Source organism: Camelus dromedarius, chromosome 9 (assembly GCF_036321535.1).
Source record: "Camelus dromedarius isolate mCamDro1 chromosome 9, mCamDro1.pat, whole genome shotgun sequence".
Lineage (NCBI taxonomy): Eukaryota > Metazoa > Chordata > Mammalia > Artiodactyla > Camelidae > Camelus > Camelus dromedarius.
In genome coordinates this window covers 2,207,642-2,225,153 of record NC_087444.1, presented here as the reverse complement: position 1 = coordinate 2,225,153, position 17,512 = coordinate 2,207,642, and the positions used below count along the sequence as shown (strand labels likewise).

At 35.8% G+C, this 17,512-nt stretch overlaps 1 protein-coding gene across 7 annotated transcripts in view; it reads right to left on the bottom strand.

Annotated features, from left to right (window-relative positions):
* Positions 1-6,063: 6,063 nt before the first annotated feature.
* The window catches only part of BTBD8 (BTB domain containing 8), a 74,392-nt gene continuing 62,943 nt past the window's right edge, over positions 6,064-17,512 (bottom strand). For all 7 annotated transcript variants that reach the window (XM_031457586.2, XM_064488709.1, XM_031457587.2 and 4 more), the window contains 5 exons: positions 14,670-15,366; positions 14,319-14,406; positions 13,795-13,934; positions 10,152-12,479; positions 6,064-8,898 (listed from right to left, as the gene is read on the bottom strand). In XM_031457586.2, coding sequence (XP_031313446.2) covers positions 8,429-8,898; positions 10,152-12,479; positions 13,795-13,934; positions 14,319-14,406; positions 14,670-15,366 — 3,723 coding nt within the window. In that variant the 3' untranslated portion in view covers positions 6,064-8,428. The remainder of the gene's footprint in view (positions 8,899-10,151; positions 12,480-13,794; positions 13,935-14,318; positions 14,407-14,669; positions 15,367-17,512) is intronic.

The following is a 17,512-nucleotide window of genomic DNA, read 5'->3' as shown; positions in this document are numbered from 1 at the left end:
GAAGTATAGTTGATTTACAATGTATTAGTTTCTGGTGTACAGCATACAGTTTTTTATATATATACACACACACACATATGTATACATATACATACTTTTTTTCATTACAGGTTACTACAAGCCATTGAATATAGTTCCCTGTGCTCTACTGTGGGCCTTTGTTGTTTATCTATTCTGTACATAGTTTGTGTCAGACAATCCCAAACTCCCGATTTATCCCTCCCTCCCCCCCCACCTGTTTGTTTTCTATGTCTTTGAGTCTCTTTCTGTTTTATAAAGAAGTTCGTTTGTGTCATTTTTTTAGATTCCACATATAAGTGATATCATGTAATACTCTGACTGACTTCACTTAGTATGATAATCTCTGGGTCCATTCATGTTGCTGTAAATGGCATTATTTCATTCCTTTTTGTGGCTGAGTAGTGTTCCATTGTGTCTGTGTGTGTGTATATATAATATTGTATACACACACACACACACACACACACAAAAACCGTTTTTTCTCTATCCATTGGTTGGTGAACATTTAGGTTGCTTCCATGTCTTGTTTGTTGTAAAAAGTGCTATGAACATTGGGGTACATGTGTCTTTTTGAATTAGAGTTTTCTACAGATATATATGCCCAGGAGTTGGATTAATGGATCATATGGTAACTCTATTTTTAGTTTTTTAAGGACCCTCCATATTATTCTTAATAGTGGCTACCCCAAATTATTCACATTCCCACCAACAGTGTAGAAGGGTTTCTTTTTCGCCACACCTTCTCTAGCATCTATTATTTGTAGACTTTTTGATGTTGGCCATTCTGACCAGTGTGAGATAATTAGAGATGTTGAGCATCTTTTCATGTGCCTGTTGTCCCTCTGTAGGTCTTCTTTGGAGAAATGTCTTTTAGATCTTCTGCCCATTTTTTGATTGGGTCATTTTGTTTTTGTTTTTGTTTTTTTTTGATATTGAACTGTGTGAGCTGCTTGTATGTTTTGGAAATTAATCCCTTGGTGGTCGCATCATTTGCAAATATTTTCTCCCATTCCATTCATTGTCTTTTCACTTTGTTTATGGCTCCCTTTGCTGTAGACAAGCTTTTAAGTTGAATTAGGTCCCATTTGTTTATTTTTGTTTTTATTTCCATTACTCTAGGAGACAGGCCCAAAAAAATATTGCTGGGATTTATGTCAGAATGCTCTGCCTATGTTTTCCTCTAGGAGTTTCATAGTATCCAGTCCTATATGTAGGTCTTTAATCCATTTTGAGTTTATATACCACATCTTTATCCATTCATTTGTTGATGGACACTTAGGTTGCTTCTGTACTTTGGCAATTGTAAATCATCACACGCATTTTCGTACAGTACTCTTTGGCTTTGTTGCTTAGAGTTAATTTTTGGTATCTATGGAGATACTATTTTCCTATATTTGACCTATTAATATGAATTTACTATATGAATAGGTTTCCCAACCTTAAATTGCCTTGTATTCCTCAAATAAATTGCCACATGTTGTTTTAATATATTTCTGGATCTTTAAGGAATTTTGCATTGATTATTATAAGTGATTTTTTTTCCACAATTTTCTCTTCTATGCTGTCTTTACTTAGATTTTGGTGATCATATTATGATGGCTTCTTAAATTGCATCGAGAAGATTTCTTTTCTCTAATACTCCAAAATGATAAGATATTGAATGCTTTCTCAGTTTCTTCAAAGGTTAATAATCTGCAGATTTTCTGTCTCTTTTTGAGCCTATTTTGGTAATTTATGTTTCACTAGAAGTCACTAATTTCATCCAGGTTTTCTACTGTATTTGTATGTAGTTGTGCAATATACTATAATTTCTGTTGCTTTTTCCTGTGTGTGTTTATGCTTTTCTCTCCATTAAGCTAGTGCATAAGTTCTTTTGTTTTTAAGAATAAGCCCTTAGATTTATCAATTACACTCTTTTTATAATTTCTAATTAAGTTCCATTATTGCCTGTATTCATTCCTTTCTTCTACTCTTTTAATTGAATTTAATGTTATTTTTATAGCTTCTTGAGTTTGTTTTCTCTGTAATTCCTCCCAATCAGAAAACTGTGGTTAAGTATTCTACTTACTTTATTATAAATTATGCATGTTTTGAGAGTTGTATGGATCGAAGTAAAAGGACGGTTTTGTAAGAGTATTAGACATCCTCTTCCCTAAGTATGTAATTGTTTAAATGCAGGTATATTTCTATTTTAATTTTTTATCTAGCTCTCCTGTCAGACTAAAATTGAGCACAAATTGAATTAAAAGAGGTAAATTTCAGAACATTTTATATGAAAACCCTTTTAGGGGAAAATACTGTATTTTTTGCTGTGAAGGTACTTTTCCTAACATCTTCCTGATTTGGAAATTCATTATTTAATTCATTAGTATAATGTTATTATAAAATACAGAATCAGAATAGAACTGAACTTCTCAGATTAGAATTACAATTCTTGTGCTAATATTGGCTATATTTGGAAGTAATTAAAAAACCACTGTATGGAAGATGAATCATGAACACTCAAAGTAACTGGTGTAGTATTAACATGATAGAAATGGACACTTCTCACATCTAACTAAGCTGGACTCAAAGTAGTCTTGATATGAGAATTTATAGTATAACTAATACAGATGTCACTGGGAAAAGGTATGTAGATAATTCCAACCCCAAAATAGCTCCTGCAATAAATAATGAAACTAAGATAAATTAAGTTCCCACCTTCCCCCCAGAAAACTAGCAGGAGTTGGAGTGGAGTGGAAAGATAGTAGTCTGTTGTGTTTCTGAATTCTGAAAGACATTTATACCTTGGTTGTCTCACCTGCATCTCAAATGTGACATGTCCAGATTGAAAAGTATCCTTTTTCCAACCACAGACCATCAGGCTTCCAGTTCTTACCTGTTAGAATTCTGGGGTATGGAGAGGGATCGCCTTTATCCCTTATTTCAAGTCTTCACACTCAGTTGGTAACCACATCTTGTTCGTTCTGCCTCCTAATCATCTCTCAGATCCATCCTCTTATTTTTATCTTCACTGTTATCTCCTTAGTTTGGGCCTCTTTCTTTTCCCCTTAAATAATCCAATGACCCCCTTACAGGTCCTCCTTCCTCCAGTCTCTTCTCTTTCTATTTTTCCATACTATATGGCTATAGTAATCTTAATAAAATGGCCCTATAATGTGTTTGCCTTTGATTTAATATATTTAAAGTATTCAGTATGTTTGCCTGAATGGCTTTCCCACAGTCCTTGGCATGGCTTACAGAGTTCATGTTTTGGCTTGCCTGTACTTGTCCAGCTTTATCCAGTAAAATCCAATGGACTAGTCTCGGTGTGCACCTTAATTGACATTTCAAACAGCATTTGGGACTGTTAACTGCTACTACTTACCTAAAAACAAACAAATGTATTTATTTTTCTGTGCCTTGTAGAAAACATGGAAAATATGTGAGTAAAAGATAAAAATAATAATCACCACTTACCATAACCACCATTAACACTTATTCCCCTCAAGTCTCTTTTTTCATGTACTTATATAAGTATAGAATGTTTTATTTATAAATATTTTTTCTTATAACAACCTTCTCTTGACATTAAACAGGTTTTTTGAAAACAATTTTAATCATTGTGTGATGTATTATATAGATTTACCACAATTTATTTAGCCTTTCTCCTACTGTTGACATTTAGCTAGTTTTCAGTTATATATCTAGCTCTCTGATAAACATTTTTGTGGACAAATCTTTGTCTTAGATTCTTCTTTTATTTTTAACATTTTTTATTGATTTATAATAATTTTACAATGTGTCAAATTCCAGTGTAGAGCTCAATTTTTCAATTATACATGAACATATATATATATATATATATATATATATATATATATATTCATTGTCACATTTTCTCCTCTGTGAGCTATCATAAGATCTTGTATATATTTTCCTGTGCTATACAGTATAATCTTGTTTATCTATTCTACATTTTGAAATCCCAGTCTATCCCTTCCCACCCCCTGCCCCCTTGGCAACCACAAGTTTGTATTCTATGTCTATGAGTCTGTTTGTTTTGTATTTATGTTTTGTTTGTTTTGCTTGTTTGTTTGTGTTTTTGTTTAGATTCCACATATGAGCGATCTCATATGGTATTTTTCTTTCACTTTCTGGCTTACTTCACTTAGAATGACGTTCTCCAGGAGCATCCATGTGGCTGCAAATGGCATTATGTTGTTGCTTTTTATGGCTGAATAGTATTCCATTGTATAAATATACCACATCTTCTTTATCCAATCATCCATTGATGGACATTTAGGCTGTTTCCATGTCTTGGCTGTTGTAAATAGTGCTGCTATGAACATTGGGGTGCAGGTGTCTTTTTGAAGTAGGGTCCCTTCTGGATATATGCCCAGGAGCGGGATTCCTGGGTCATATGGTAAGTCTATTCCTAGTCTTTGGAGGACTCTCCATACTGTTTTCCACAGTGGCTGCACCAAACTGCATTCCTACCAGCAGTGTAGGAGGGTTCCCTTTTCTCCACAGCCTCTCCAGCATTTGTCATTTGTGGATTTTTGAATGATGGCCATTCTGACTGGTGTGAGGTGATACTTCATTGTAGTTTTGATTTGCATTTCTCTGGTAATTAGTGATATAGAGCATTTTATCATGTGTCTATTGATCATTTGTATGTCTTCCTTGGAGAATTGCTTGTTTAGGTCTTTTGACCATTTTTGGATTGGGTTGTTTGTTTTTTTCTTATTAAGTCATATGAGCTGCTTGTATGTTCTGGAGATCAAGCCTTTGTCAGTTTCATTTACAAAAATTTTCTCCCATTCCGTTGGTTGTCTTTTTGTTTTACTTATGGTTTCCTTTGCTGTGCAGAAGCTTGTAAGTATCATTAGGTCTCTTCTTATTTCTTAATGGTAGATCCCAAGAGGGGAAAGGACTAGGTTAAGGATATGAAATCATAAACATTCTTGTTGTAGACTGCCTCATTGCTTCCTGGAAAGGTAACTTACACTCCTGCAGCAACATATGAGGATCCCAAACTTATCATTCTCTTGCTAACATTGAATTTTTTACAAACCTTTTAAAATCCTTGCCAATTTGATAGGTTAAAGTAGAATCTCAGCCTTCATGTTGTCCTTCTCTGATTAGTGGTGATTATACGTTCCACCACTCTCTCCTCTTATCTTTGGTCTCCTGGTTCTCTTACTTCTGACTATTCTTTTTCAGTCTTCTTTCCCAGGATTTTCTTCTTCTGACTATTTCACAGTATTTTGTCCTCAACCTCTTGAATGTCCCACAGGCATCTCAAACTCAGTATGTCCTAAATTAAACTCATCCTCACTTCTGAGCTTGCTTCAGTTTTTGGTTAATGACATCAGCAACCACCCAGGCACCATACTCATCCTTGAAAGTGAGCATCAGATGTTATCTGGTTACTCCAACAGATGGTATAAAAGGGCTTTAGACTGTCCCCATCATCTTCATCAGTACTCCACAAACTCAAGTCAAAATAAAATTAAGGCTTTTTTTAGAATGGATGGAGTTTTTGAGTCTTCGGTTAAACTATGTATAAAAGCATCTTTTAAGAACATTTCTAATTTTATTGACCTATAACATACAATCTAAGGAAAAGTAAAGTACTTTCTATACAAGTATATCTTCAAGTTGAGTCCCCTGGCCTTCACTTCCAAACTAGACGCAGCCACTAAGCCCCTTCTTTATAGAAGTTCTGAAGCAGGCACTGAATGTAACTTGCTCTAAGAAGCTGTCTCTAGTTGTCTATCCTGGATGAGCTTTTCATAGCTTTTCCCTCTGAGCTCTTACAACTTTGACCATATACAGTTATTAACGTACCAAATAATAGTATAGTGTGTTATTTCTCTTTAAGTTTCTTCCACCAGGGTGGCTAATGCAGAGTAAGGATGCTACATCAATCTCCTCTGGTGTAAAATAAAGGTAAGACATAGTTCATAGAACTGTTGTGAGAATTAAATTTGTTAATGCATATTTAAAGCACTTAGCACAGTGTCTAACATTTAATAAGTGCTAAATAAATGTTAGCAATTACTTTTCAATACATGTTTATTGAATGATAAAGAACTAGCCAAGAGTCCACAGCAAACAGACTGGTAGATGTACTGTTCACAAAAAGCCGTGATAAGAAAACACAGGTCCTGAAATTACCTAAGAGATCATACTTACACACAATGCCTTCCCTATTATCTATTTGCAGATGTGACATGAAGTTGAATACCTTTTTTTTTTACTTTTGCATATTTTTATTTTAACTTTTGTTTTTTTAAAACTTTTTATTGGAGTGTAGTTGATTTACAATGTTAGTTTCCAGTGTACAGCAAAGTGATTCAGTTATATATATACATATATATATTTTTTTCTTCTCAGTTTTTTTCTACTGCATGCTATTATAGGAGATTGAGTATAGTTCCCTGTGCTACACAGTAGGTCCTCTTTGTTTATCTAGTTTATATATAGTAATAACACTTGAAATAATTGCATATTTAGAGAAAAAGAAAACAATGTCTTGGGAATCTGCTATTCATGACTGTCTGACGTTACTTCTTTATACTACAAACTATGAATTAATCTGTTCTCAGTTTTTATGATAAAAATCAAATGAAGTGTGTAACGTGGTAGGAATGGCATCACACTGAAATTAAGGAACACTGATTACTGTGGGATTTGGGGCAGGTTTTAAATTCCTCAGGGCTTCGGATCCTCCCTGGGGATCTGAAGGAATTAGACTAACCTCTAAATTCCCATCCAGCTTTAAGATACAGATTCTTAGAATACTGGTTTTTAACCTTTTTCTTATTTGGTTTCCTCCCTCACTAGAAAACTGAACTCTTTTTGGGCGGGGGCAGGAATCAGACCTTTTTTATTTTCACACCTCAGTGCCTAGAATGAATGTTTCTTGACTGAATGAACGAGTGGCCCCTGCAGAGTGTCTAGTTAAAAAGACATAGTGAGATTTGCAGATACTACTATATATAAAATAGCTAAACAAGTTCATACTGTACAGCACAGGGAACTATATTCAATATCTTAACTTACAGTGAAAAAGAATATGAAAACGAATATATGTATGTTCCTATACGACTGAATCACTGTGCTGTACACCAGAAACAGACACAACATTGTAAACTGACTATACTTCAATAAAAAACAAACAAAAAAAGGCATAGCAAATTTATGGTATAACAGGTTAGAAGCTAATGTTAACATAGTTACATTACTATGTAAGAATAGCAAACAATTGTCCACTAATATAATCGTTGATAGTATAGTTAGATTCTGTTGTTGATCATTTGTTGAAAACTTTATTAATTTAGAAAAGGAATTCTAAACCAAAAGGTTTCCTTACTTCTGATGTATTTTAGAGAAATTATGAATTACTTACAAAGCTTTGAGAGACACCAGTTCTACTAAATCCCACCTAAGGCAGCGTCCACCTTTAGTAGGCATCCAAGTGTTCACTTCCCAGTAGCAGTCTGTAAAAAACGTTTATCTTTGCCTTTCTACCAGGATTACAGACTGAAAGATAATCTACCAGGGAAATAAGGAACTAGAGCATATAGACAAATGGAAAAAGCAAACCTATGTGTGTGTGCACACGCACGCACATAATTTAACTCAATAACTGAACTGGCCCGTGTACCCATTTTCAAGTTAATATTTAGTGCATGCTTATTGCAGGTGCAGTTCCAAAATATCTCTAGCATGAGATGGAAAGTGACTGAGTGATTAGCTAACTACAGAGGAGTTTATGTAACTCAAATGAGCGTTTTCCCACTTCTTTTGAACAAGAGCAGATGCCTCTCTCCAGGTACATCCCCAAAGGTGACTGGAGACTCCATTTCTCCTGCTTCAGTAAAGCTGTCAGTGCAATCTGAGATGCATTTACGTGACACTTTCCTGGACCTTAAGATTTTTTTCTAATATTAAGCTATCAGCCTCAACCATACAAACCTGAGTTTGAATGTTACTCCCAGATTAACTCTACGTAAATAAATTGACACAAGCACAGGAAGTTTTATTGTTAAATTACTGTTACCATATGCAGAGCAAAAAGTAAAGAGACTGTTTTACTTGTGCATTCACATTTTAAATTTTTGACTGGTAAACAAGTTAAACAGATGATCAGTTAGGAAGGAAAAACTGAAGCAAAAGTTTCCTTACAAGTCTTCTAATTTCTCTAATGATTATAGAAAACATGCTCAAAATTTTTAGAAAAACACTTTTTTTCTACATTTAATATCATATTAATAAACTATGTTTACTTCAATAAATTGGAAAGACTCCCTCAATATTAAGGATAGTCTATCTCTGGCTAATGTAATTATCATTTGAATATAAGCATCAAAAAATAAAGGCGTGGTAGAGTTTAACATTTTCCAAAGTGTTAATATGCTTAATGCTGAGTTTCCAGTTCCAGAATTGTCCATTCCCCTCGGGGGGAGCACTCTTCAGAGGAAAAACTAGCCATGGTGGCGCTTGCTGAGGACTCATCGAATGGAGACGTTAATTCGCTCCATCTGTTCAAAGTGTCAACATACGCTTTACCCTGAGGTTTTGAGCTGTCTCGTGATAAAAGTAGTGTCTGACTGATTAGATACTGTGCTAAATTTAAGTCTTCAGGAACAGAATTTATAATATTTAAGTTTGAATCTTGTTCAGAGAGCAGTTGCTTTAATAGTGTCCAATCTTGCTTTGCAAAGTGTTGCTCATCTTCAAAATCCACGTCTGTAATGTGTGTTTCTGATTCCATTTTCTGCTCAAATGCTTCTGTTACATCCATCTCATATATTGGAGACAGGGTTTTTGAAGGCCGATGGTCATACATGTAGATTTGTGCCAGTGTGTCACAATCATCTACGTCTCCTGAAATAATTCATAATACTACACAATGTAAAAATTGCACATGTTGGTACCCCTCAGAGTTTTGTAGAACACAATATAACAGATATAGTCCAAAAAAACACAGAATGGGGAAAATAACATTTATACAAAATTGATAAGATTTTTGAGGCATTTCTTTTTTTATATTTAAAAAAACTCAAAGGTAATGTTTAGCAGCAAAGTCAACATAGGCAACTAACAGTAATTCTCCATAATTTTCTTTGAAAATTTGTGATACAGAAAACAAATTATTTAAACATAAACAGAATGCACACATATATCTAATAAACTACCACAGAAACTTAAAGAGAAAAAAGACATGGTTATTCAATGGTGACTTTTAAGGTAAGTTGGCTTCAAAAGGGGAATAAATACCTTTTCTCTAAAGGCTCACGTGTACATTGCACATGCAAAGGAGGATGCAAACAAGGACAAACAAACAAGTACAGCTTTAAAGAGCTCCCTACTCTTGTGATTTTGCTGAAAATGGACTTACTGATCAGTATTCTTCTTAGTTCTAATATACAATAGCTACTCAGTCAGCCACTATTGCATATTTTAAATGTGGGTCATTAATTCAAATTACTATCGTAAAGACAAACAAACAAAACAATTAGACAGGAACCCATCTGTACATATGAAATAAGCCTGGGCTTTTTTCATATATTATCATTGCTTCTAAATATAATCTCTTTTAGGAAATTTATCTTTTTACTTGAAAATTTTAGAATAGAATTATAGTGATCCTGAAAGTCTTAATCTCTGTACAGTGTATATAAATCGTAATAATTGATCTAGCTAAAATAGTTCAGTGCTTTTAGTTACCTATTGCACAGCCCTCTTAGATATATATTGGCATAGTCCATCAGTCATGTGCAGTGTATAATAAAATTTCTAATAGCCAAGAATTCTTATGTTAAATCAGACATAAATAACTAAATAATAGCAATCTAAGTTTTTCTCTTTATTCTTTCATGTTAAAATATCTTAGTAGGCTAGCTCTAACAGACAACCAAAATTTTTACTATATATTAAGTTTCCACTAAGTGAGCAATAAAGAGTAGCTATCTAATTTTCATTTTGTTAAGAAATTTCAGTTTTCATTTAAAATTTGAATCCGTTGCTTAAGTAATTATTCTATCTAACTAAAATACACCATTCAGGGCCACATACCACTGTAAAATTCTATAAATTCATTTTCTTACGGATTTCGCATTTCTATTTCTGTACATTACCTGCAGATAAAGCGACATTAGCTTTTTCGGTAGCTGCAGAATGGCTCTCTTTCACTTGACCTTCCTGAGGCAGAACTTGACTCCGACAGGAGTCCAAATGTTTTGTAGAGTTGTTCTTTGGTATGTCAGAATTGGGTTCTCTTTGATAAAGTTCCAGATGACGTGGTCTTTCTTGAGATTTTACGTCACTCTCTGAAAGTCTGCTGCATGGCTGAAAGTCATTATCCACATGGCTACCACTGTTTACTTTTTTATATTTTGGAGGAAGCCGTCTGCCTCCTTTGGACAGGACATTTGTTGTGCTCTTTTTCTCTGTGGCTGAAGCACTCTGCATATCTTTTCTTGAAGAGTCAGTGCTACTAAGACCCACGGGAGAGCTTTTGTTTTTATATACACTATTGCTTGTATCTTGTGAACATTCTAAGATACTACCTTCACTTGCTTGTGAGAGCCTGGAATAGCAGGTCCTTCCGTGATGTTCATGAGAATCGCTCTCAAAAACATCGGAAGGTGACAGGCACTCCGCAGAAGGCCGACGGGGAGCAGGGGCCTCCCCTTCGTCAGATCCCAGTTCTTCACATTCGTCCACGGAAAGTAAAACCGACCTTTTAAAGGTTTTAGTTGCACGAAACTCGTGCCTGTCATTTTCAGTTGCGTCTTCAAAAGCTAAATTAATTATTCCCTGAAACTGCTGAGGCACTGGGTTAGATGTACAGAAAGTTTCCGCAACATTTTCAGCTTCAGACCTTTCGTCTTCTGTTTCATCTGCTGAGGAAGAAACCTGATCTGCCTCCTGAACAAACTGGACGCTGCCTCGTGGAATGGTTTCTTTGACCCTAGGATGAACTACTGTAGATCGAGACCAAATTTCCGGCTTTTTCCTAGGAATCTCATCCTCGCTTGTCGAATTAACTTGGAAAAGATCATTACTACTTTGCTTTTTCATTTTCACTTCAATTCTTAAGTTACTATCATATATTTTTAATTCTTCAGGAGTACTGGTGTCACTGCTACTTCTTCCCAGGAAGTCGTGGCACAGCACCGTGCCACATTTAGAAATACCTCTGTCATTTGACCCGTCATCATCCTGAGACCCTCCTGCATCATAGTCTTCAGATCTGGGCTTTATGTCATCAGAGGATGTTGTAGCACTGCCAGTGTCAGATTCAGGACTCTCCCTATGATGCAGAACACTGGCACTCAAATTCCAGTGACTCATGAATGGAGCTTCTGGAGTTCCATGGTTCTCTGGAGTTCCCAGTGTTTCCATATCTTTCGGAGAATTTTTCCCTGGTATTTGTCCCAAAAAACACCTGGAGGAAGTACTTGAGTCCACAGTAGCATGTTTGCCTTCAGTCATGTCAGAGTCATCAGACAGCTGACTAGGAGTTGTCTGTTCTTCTGCATGAATTTCAGATTTTCTGTCATCTTGATCAGAATTTAAGGTACCATTTGTCTTTTCGGGAACACAAGGTAAAATACTTTCCCCACATTTAATGTTCAGTTTTTTATCTGTATCTTTTCTCCCTACTTGTTTCTCCCTATCTGATACTGAATGAATTTGCTCTACATTTGTTGAGTCTAAGTCATAAACTGGATTAGAGTTCAAAGAGTTTTCATCTGGTTTTGAAATCATGGATTTTAGGGCAGTGGTGCTATGTAATTTTGGATCTACATTATCACTCTCATCAGAATGACAGTGCATTTTAGCTGTGTTGCAATGATCTGTTTCTTTGTGACCAGAAAAATTTGTTTCACATTTATCTGAAGGAATCTGTTTTGATTCCAGTTCATGTTTCATTGATTTATCCTGATTTGAAATATTTTGGCGTTCTAACACCAACTTCTCTTTTTCTTGCTTGTTTAGCGGCTTTTGTGGGTCAGGTCTGCATGACGGAAACGCTTCCATGCCACTGATGTCGGCTGCGGGATTCATTGCAGGTTCGTGAGGCTCCTGTTCTGGAACAGTGCCTGTGCTGTTGTCACCACACACATCACGAGGCACACTTCTGTGGACAACAGATGGTTCACTTTTTAAAGGTTTTTGAGAAGAAGGCTGAGTCTTCAATATAACCTGTCCAGGGAGTGTTTTCTGTTTTGAATCTTTATTATTCGAAGTTTCACCTTTCTTAGATTGATTTAGGTTTTTAGGCATTGCTACTATTTTTGCATTCATTTTAGGCACAGCTGTTTGTCCTTGCTTGACAATTTTTCTCTTAGGTGTTTGTTTATCTGTAGTTGTACTGTGGTCCAATTTTGTCACATTTTCATCAGATTGCCTTGAAGAGACCGAAGATTTTACTGAATGTGGTGATCCTCCTTGGGATCCTAAGAAAAGAAAATTCAAAGATACAATATACCTTCCAGTTTGTGAGTAAAGTTGAGTATTTGTTTTTAAATTCCTTTAGAAGAAATAAAATAGATAAAACAATGAAATGGTAACATATCTATGATCAAATGGACAATTACAAATCAGGAGTCAGTGACATGATAAAATAAAAAAAATACATTTTTATTACAAACATAGAGGAACTATTCCAAAGTCTTAGTAATAGTATTAAAATACGACGTGTCTTCCTCAAGCAAAGAGCTTTGACCTTATGCCAGAACTGGATTTGCATAAATACATGGGGGTGGAAAAATCTGATTTTCTTATACCAGAGAAGAAGTAAGGGTCCTTCCCTTTGAAGTTTGGGGGGTGTGGGGGGTGGAATAGTCTGTGTGCCACACAGCTGAAAAGGAGATTAAAGAGAAACTTAAAAATGTTGAAATTATTATAATTTTTTTCCTCAAACAGTAACAAAACTATTTCTCATAACCAGATCATTATTATTGTAGCTCATTAGGGTTAACCACTTAGATATGCAGTCAAAACTAACTGGAAAGAAAGAGGATTAATTTTGAGAATCCATTTGTTTATAATGGTTAAATTGCTAGAGATGATATTTTGAGCGTTTAAATCTGTCAATTACCAAGTCTTTTTAAATGTTTAATTTTTTAGCTGTTACTAAAACATGAATAATTTTTCTCTGGCTTATTTTAAAATTTACTTTCAGTATTAATTCATTATCTAACTCAAAATTGTTTTTAGGATTTTACAAACTTCTCTTACCTATGTGAACGCTTAATATATAAAACACATTGCTTTTTAAAATCAGTTATTATGTTAGCAAATTATGCAGTCTGATCAGCACGCTCTTCCTTCTCAGAGCCTGGAAACACAAGAGGCACGGCGTGGAGTCCCGAGAGAACTCTTCCTCCCTGCACTTCACAGCTCTCAAGACTATACCACTACTTGTTAAAGAGCTCTTCTGTGCTGGTTTTGCAGATGGAATTCTTAGTTATCAGTGAAACTTGGAAGAAACACAGGCATAATATCTAAAAAGGCCAGAAACGCAGATAACCTAGTGGCTCCCTTAATTATTTTTTCACAGAAGATAATAAAAACTAAACTCACACCCCGAAATACCAAAATGCTTGTCTGAAAAGTGAAAGAATAAAATCTCATCTCTATAGTATGAAATGAATGTAAAATGTGTGAAACCATATTGTATTTTGCTTATTTTCTGCTAAAATTCCAAATCAGAGTTCTCCTTATTCAGTTTAAACAAGGAAGCAACTCCTAGGACTGTTTCAGCTTTACCTTGAGTTTTGGCAAGATTGGGCGGGGCGTTCTTTGTCCTCGGCTGAGCAGCAGCACACCCACTGCCATTTCCTCTCTTCTTTAGAAGTGCCTGTGGCACTGGGTCACTGCATCCTTTGCTGGTGACCTTCTTTAACACACTAAGAAAAATTATTTGCATTTAGTATTACATTGAGATTTCAAAACATGAATTTTTAAAAGACCCATACACGAAATACATTTTTTCTCAAAGAAGTAAAAAAAAAAAATCTTTTCTGAAAATAGAAAAACCGTATGTTCATAAGTGTTTAAGTTTATAAAACTGTAGATCAACTAAGATAAGCAATGCATAATCAAGTGCCACGAGTATAAATTCTGTCATTTTGCATGAATCATTGTGCACAACAAATAACAAATTTTAAATATGATAAAGTGAAATTTTCTAACAAAGGAAAGATATTTTTTAAATATGTAGCTAGAAGTTAGTATACAGTTAACGTCCAGAGAAAGCTACTGTCCAGGTAAAGCAATGAATGAAGATTTACCTGTTACTTATATTGGTTTCTTGTTCGTGAACGCTCTTTCTATTGGAAGTTCCATTGGTAACTTTTGAAACAGGTTGAGATTTTACTGCTGTAAATTAAGAAAAGTGAGTCATGAGATAGAACACTAAATATGTAACAATTATGTATAAATCCACTGGTCAGAGACTATACAAAATTAAATGTTAATGTGGGACAAACTTTTTTCTCAGTTTGCATGAATGTACGTAAATAAATACTTTTTGGCATTTGAAACTAAGTCAAAGTCCAAACACAGGGTTTTTTTTCTAGGAACTTAAACTGTTCTTAAAAAGCTCCTCAAAAGCTATTAAAAATTAGCATGGTAAAACCCACCTGCAGCGGAGGTTCTGCTACTTTCTCCACTGCTTTGTGCTGTCTGTGCTGGAGCTTCGCAGAAGGGAAGTCTGTGGCCAGAAGGCTTCTCTTCTATTGATCCGTTTGCTTTTGGTTCATCCAGACAGTCCATGGAAGTTGGTAATTCCATACTTGAATTTGCAGATCTGCCAGAGGGTCCCGCAGGCCCGAGGCTCGGAGCACCTTTGCCTGTCGCTTTCTTCAGAGGCTTTGCTCTGGCTGGCACGCTGGCGTTTCCGGCAGCTGCCTTGGGTCTGGCACCTGTGATCGGCCCTTCCTGATTTCTCACTCCTGTTCCATTGACTGGTTTCTTCTGTCCGTTTGCTGCTGCTGTTGCGAGTCTTTCTACAGCTTGTCTGGGTGACATGTTGGCTGACTTTGCATTATCACCATTTTCTGTTTGGGGCTTTATTGTAGCTTTGGGCTTTCCAGCAGCACTTTTCCCCACAGTTTTTAATTCTTTTGTGCTCTTAGGTGCTATTTTTGTACCATCTTTTTCCTTTAAATTATCATGTTTTGAAGTTTTGCTTATAGAATTTCTGTTAGTACTTGATGAATGTCCAGATGCTCCTAATCCATCAGATTTCATCTTCTGATTAGTAGAGGGATAACTGAGATACCCTTTCTCGTTAGGTTTGTTCTTTACAACGCCAGAGTCAGAAACTTGTCTCCTTTGCTACAAAGAAAAAATACTTTGTGACGTGACTGAAGTCTTTGACATGTAATGCTCTATGTTTCAATAGCCCGTTTGTCAAAGAGGAAAGAGCAGCAAAGTTCACACTATGATTTAGGGCCACGTAAACCTTAACTGTCTTTGAGCATTTGAATGTGTCTTTGATCACATTACCGTAATCAAATCTGAAATACAGCATAAAAAGTTAACAGGAAATTCTACTTTAAAAGACACACTCTTTCACTCTATGAAGTTACGGCAGAGATGATACTTAATGTTGTCAGGATGCCTTGGGCGAATGATAACAATATCCAACAGTTTTTGAGGGCCCACTCCCAGATTCTGTGCTAAAACCCTTTTCATAGGTCATCTTACTTAATCCTCACAACAGTTCTATGAGATAGCTCCTTAGCTATCTCCATTTCACAAACAAGAAACTGGGGATTACAGCAAGTATGTAAAGTACCCAAGGTCACATGCTGATAAGGGATGGAACAAGGACTTGAGTTCAAAATACACTTCTTTAAGCAGGTGGTCATCTATATGGTGTACTCTGAGGGACATTAGATTTTCACCAAAAATTCTCTCTTCAATACTACCCCAAAAGCCAAAAGTTTTATCACTAAAGATTTAATCCTCTGTGTAGATATGGGGTGGGGGAAGCCCCTACTAGGAAACAACACATTACATCTGAAAAGTTCGGTTTTTGAAAGGAAAAAAAAAAAGACAGTAATACCATATTGCCTGTCTGGAGGAAGAAAAAGGGGTCTTAAAAATAGGTGAAATAGGTAAAAAGGTGAAAGAGAAGAGCACTGAAGACAATGCACCTACTTTATTTTTTTGGTTAGAACGAAACTTGTGTGGAAAGGAATAACAAAATTTTAAAAACTGGTAGGAATTACAGAATAAAATTTTAAGATGATATTGCCATCCTTTATGTAAACACTCCCCCCTCCCACTGGAAGCCTGTCTGGGATTGCTGAGGTCTGAGGCAGAGCGTGTGCTGTCTCATCCTGTATCCCTTAGCACCGCGCCCGTCACACACTGGGCGCTCACAAAATGTGATGGTTGTTAAACCGGAGAATAAGCTGATACCTCTAAATGTAGAAAGCTTCTAATTATGAAAATTTGTCTAAGGCAAAAGTAACACATATATGTAAGTATGTGCGAGTGTGTATTCACACACATACACATATACATGAATAGTAAACAACCTGGTTAAGTTTGGGGAAGAGCAAGGCAGAGCAACAAAGGAATCATTAGACGCTTGTCATGGCTCCGCCTCTTGGGCCGTCTAAGAAGTCATCGTTATCACCCCTGGGCCTCAGATTATGCGTGTCTGGATGGCGGAGACTGGTCCTGCTCAGTGCAGTGCTCTGGGATTCTGGGTAATACTTAAAAAGTTCAAACAGGATTGGTCCCCATTTTTTGTTTTCTTGATCAAATCTTAGCTCAAAAAATAACATTTCTCTATTTTTAATACCTACAACCAGGAAGACTCCTGATGTCAGACCTCTTCTCGCCCTTAAAGCTAATCCTACTTAATTTGCTCTATCCTTGAATCTACTTTTCAAAATTAAAGTGTGGTCGGTTTACAGTGTTGTGTTAATGAATCTATCTGTTTTAAAAAATCACGATGAGGGTGAGATCTGTGTCGCGTGGTTAACTGTACTCCTTTAGAAAGTTCACATCAACATAGTATAAGACGGTGAGCATTCAGTGTGTATGCCTTTTCAGGCAACCTGTGACTTACATCTACAAAGTTTACACATGTTTCTCATATGCAAATGGCCAGGGGAATGGTCACCACATGCTACCGACAAAAAATGAAGAAAAAAGAGTAACCTTTAAATCCTTCCTCTTAGACTCCATTTCAGGTCTAGTATTATTCCTTTTTGTTGTTGTTGTTTTAATTTTTTACTATAGAAAAATTTAAACATGATCAGAAAAAGACAGAACAGTATAATGAGTCCCCAGCTTGAACCATCACCAGCTCTCGGCTCTTCTGTTGCATATGTAAGTGCCGCCATTTTATTTTGAAGCAAATCCCAGACATCATGTAATTTTATTCTAATTTTGGTACCAGCACTCTTCTTAACCGTTTTTCTCTATCTTATCTCATTAACTTTCTCATCTCTTTTTGGAAAAC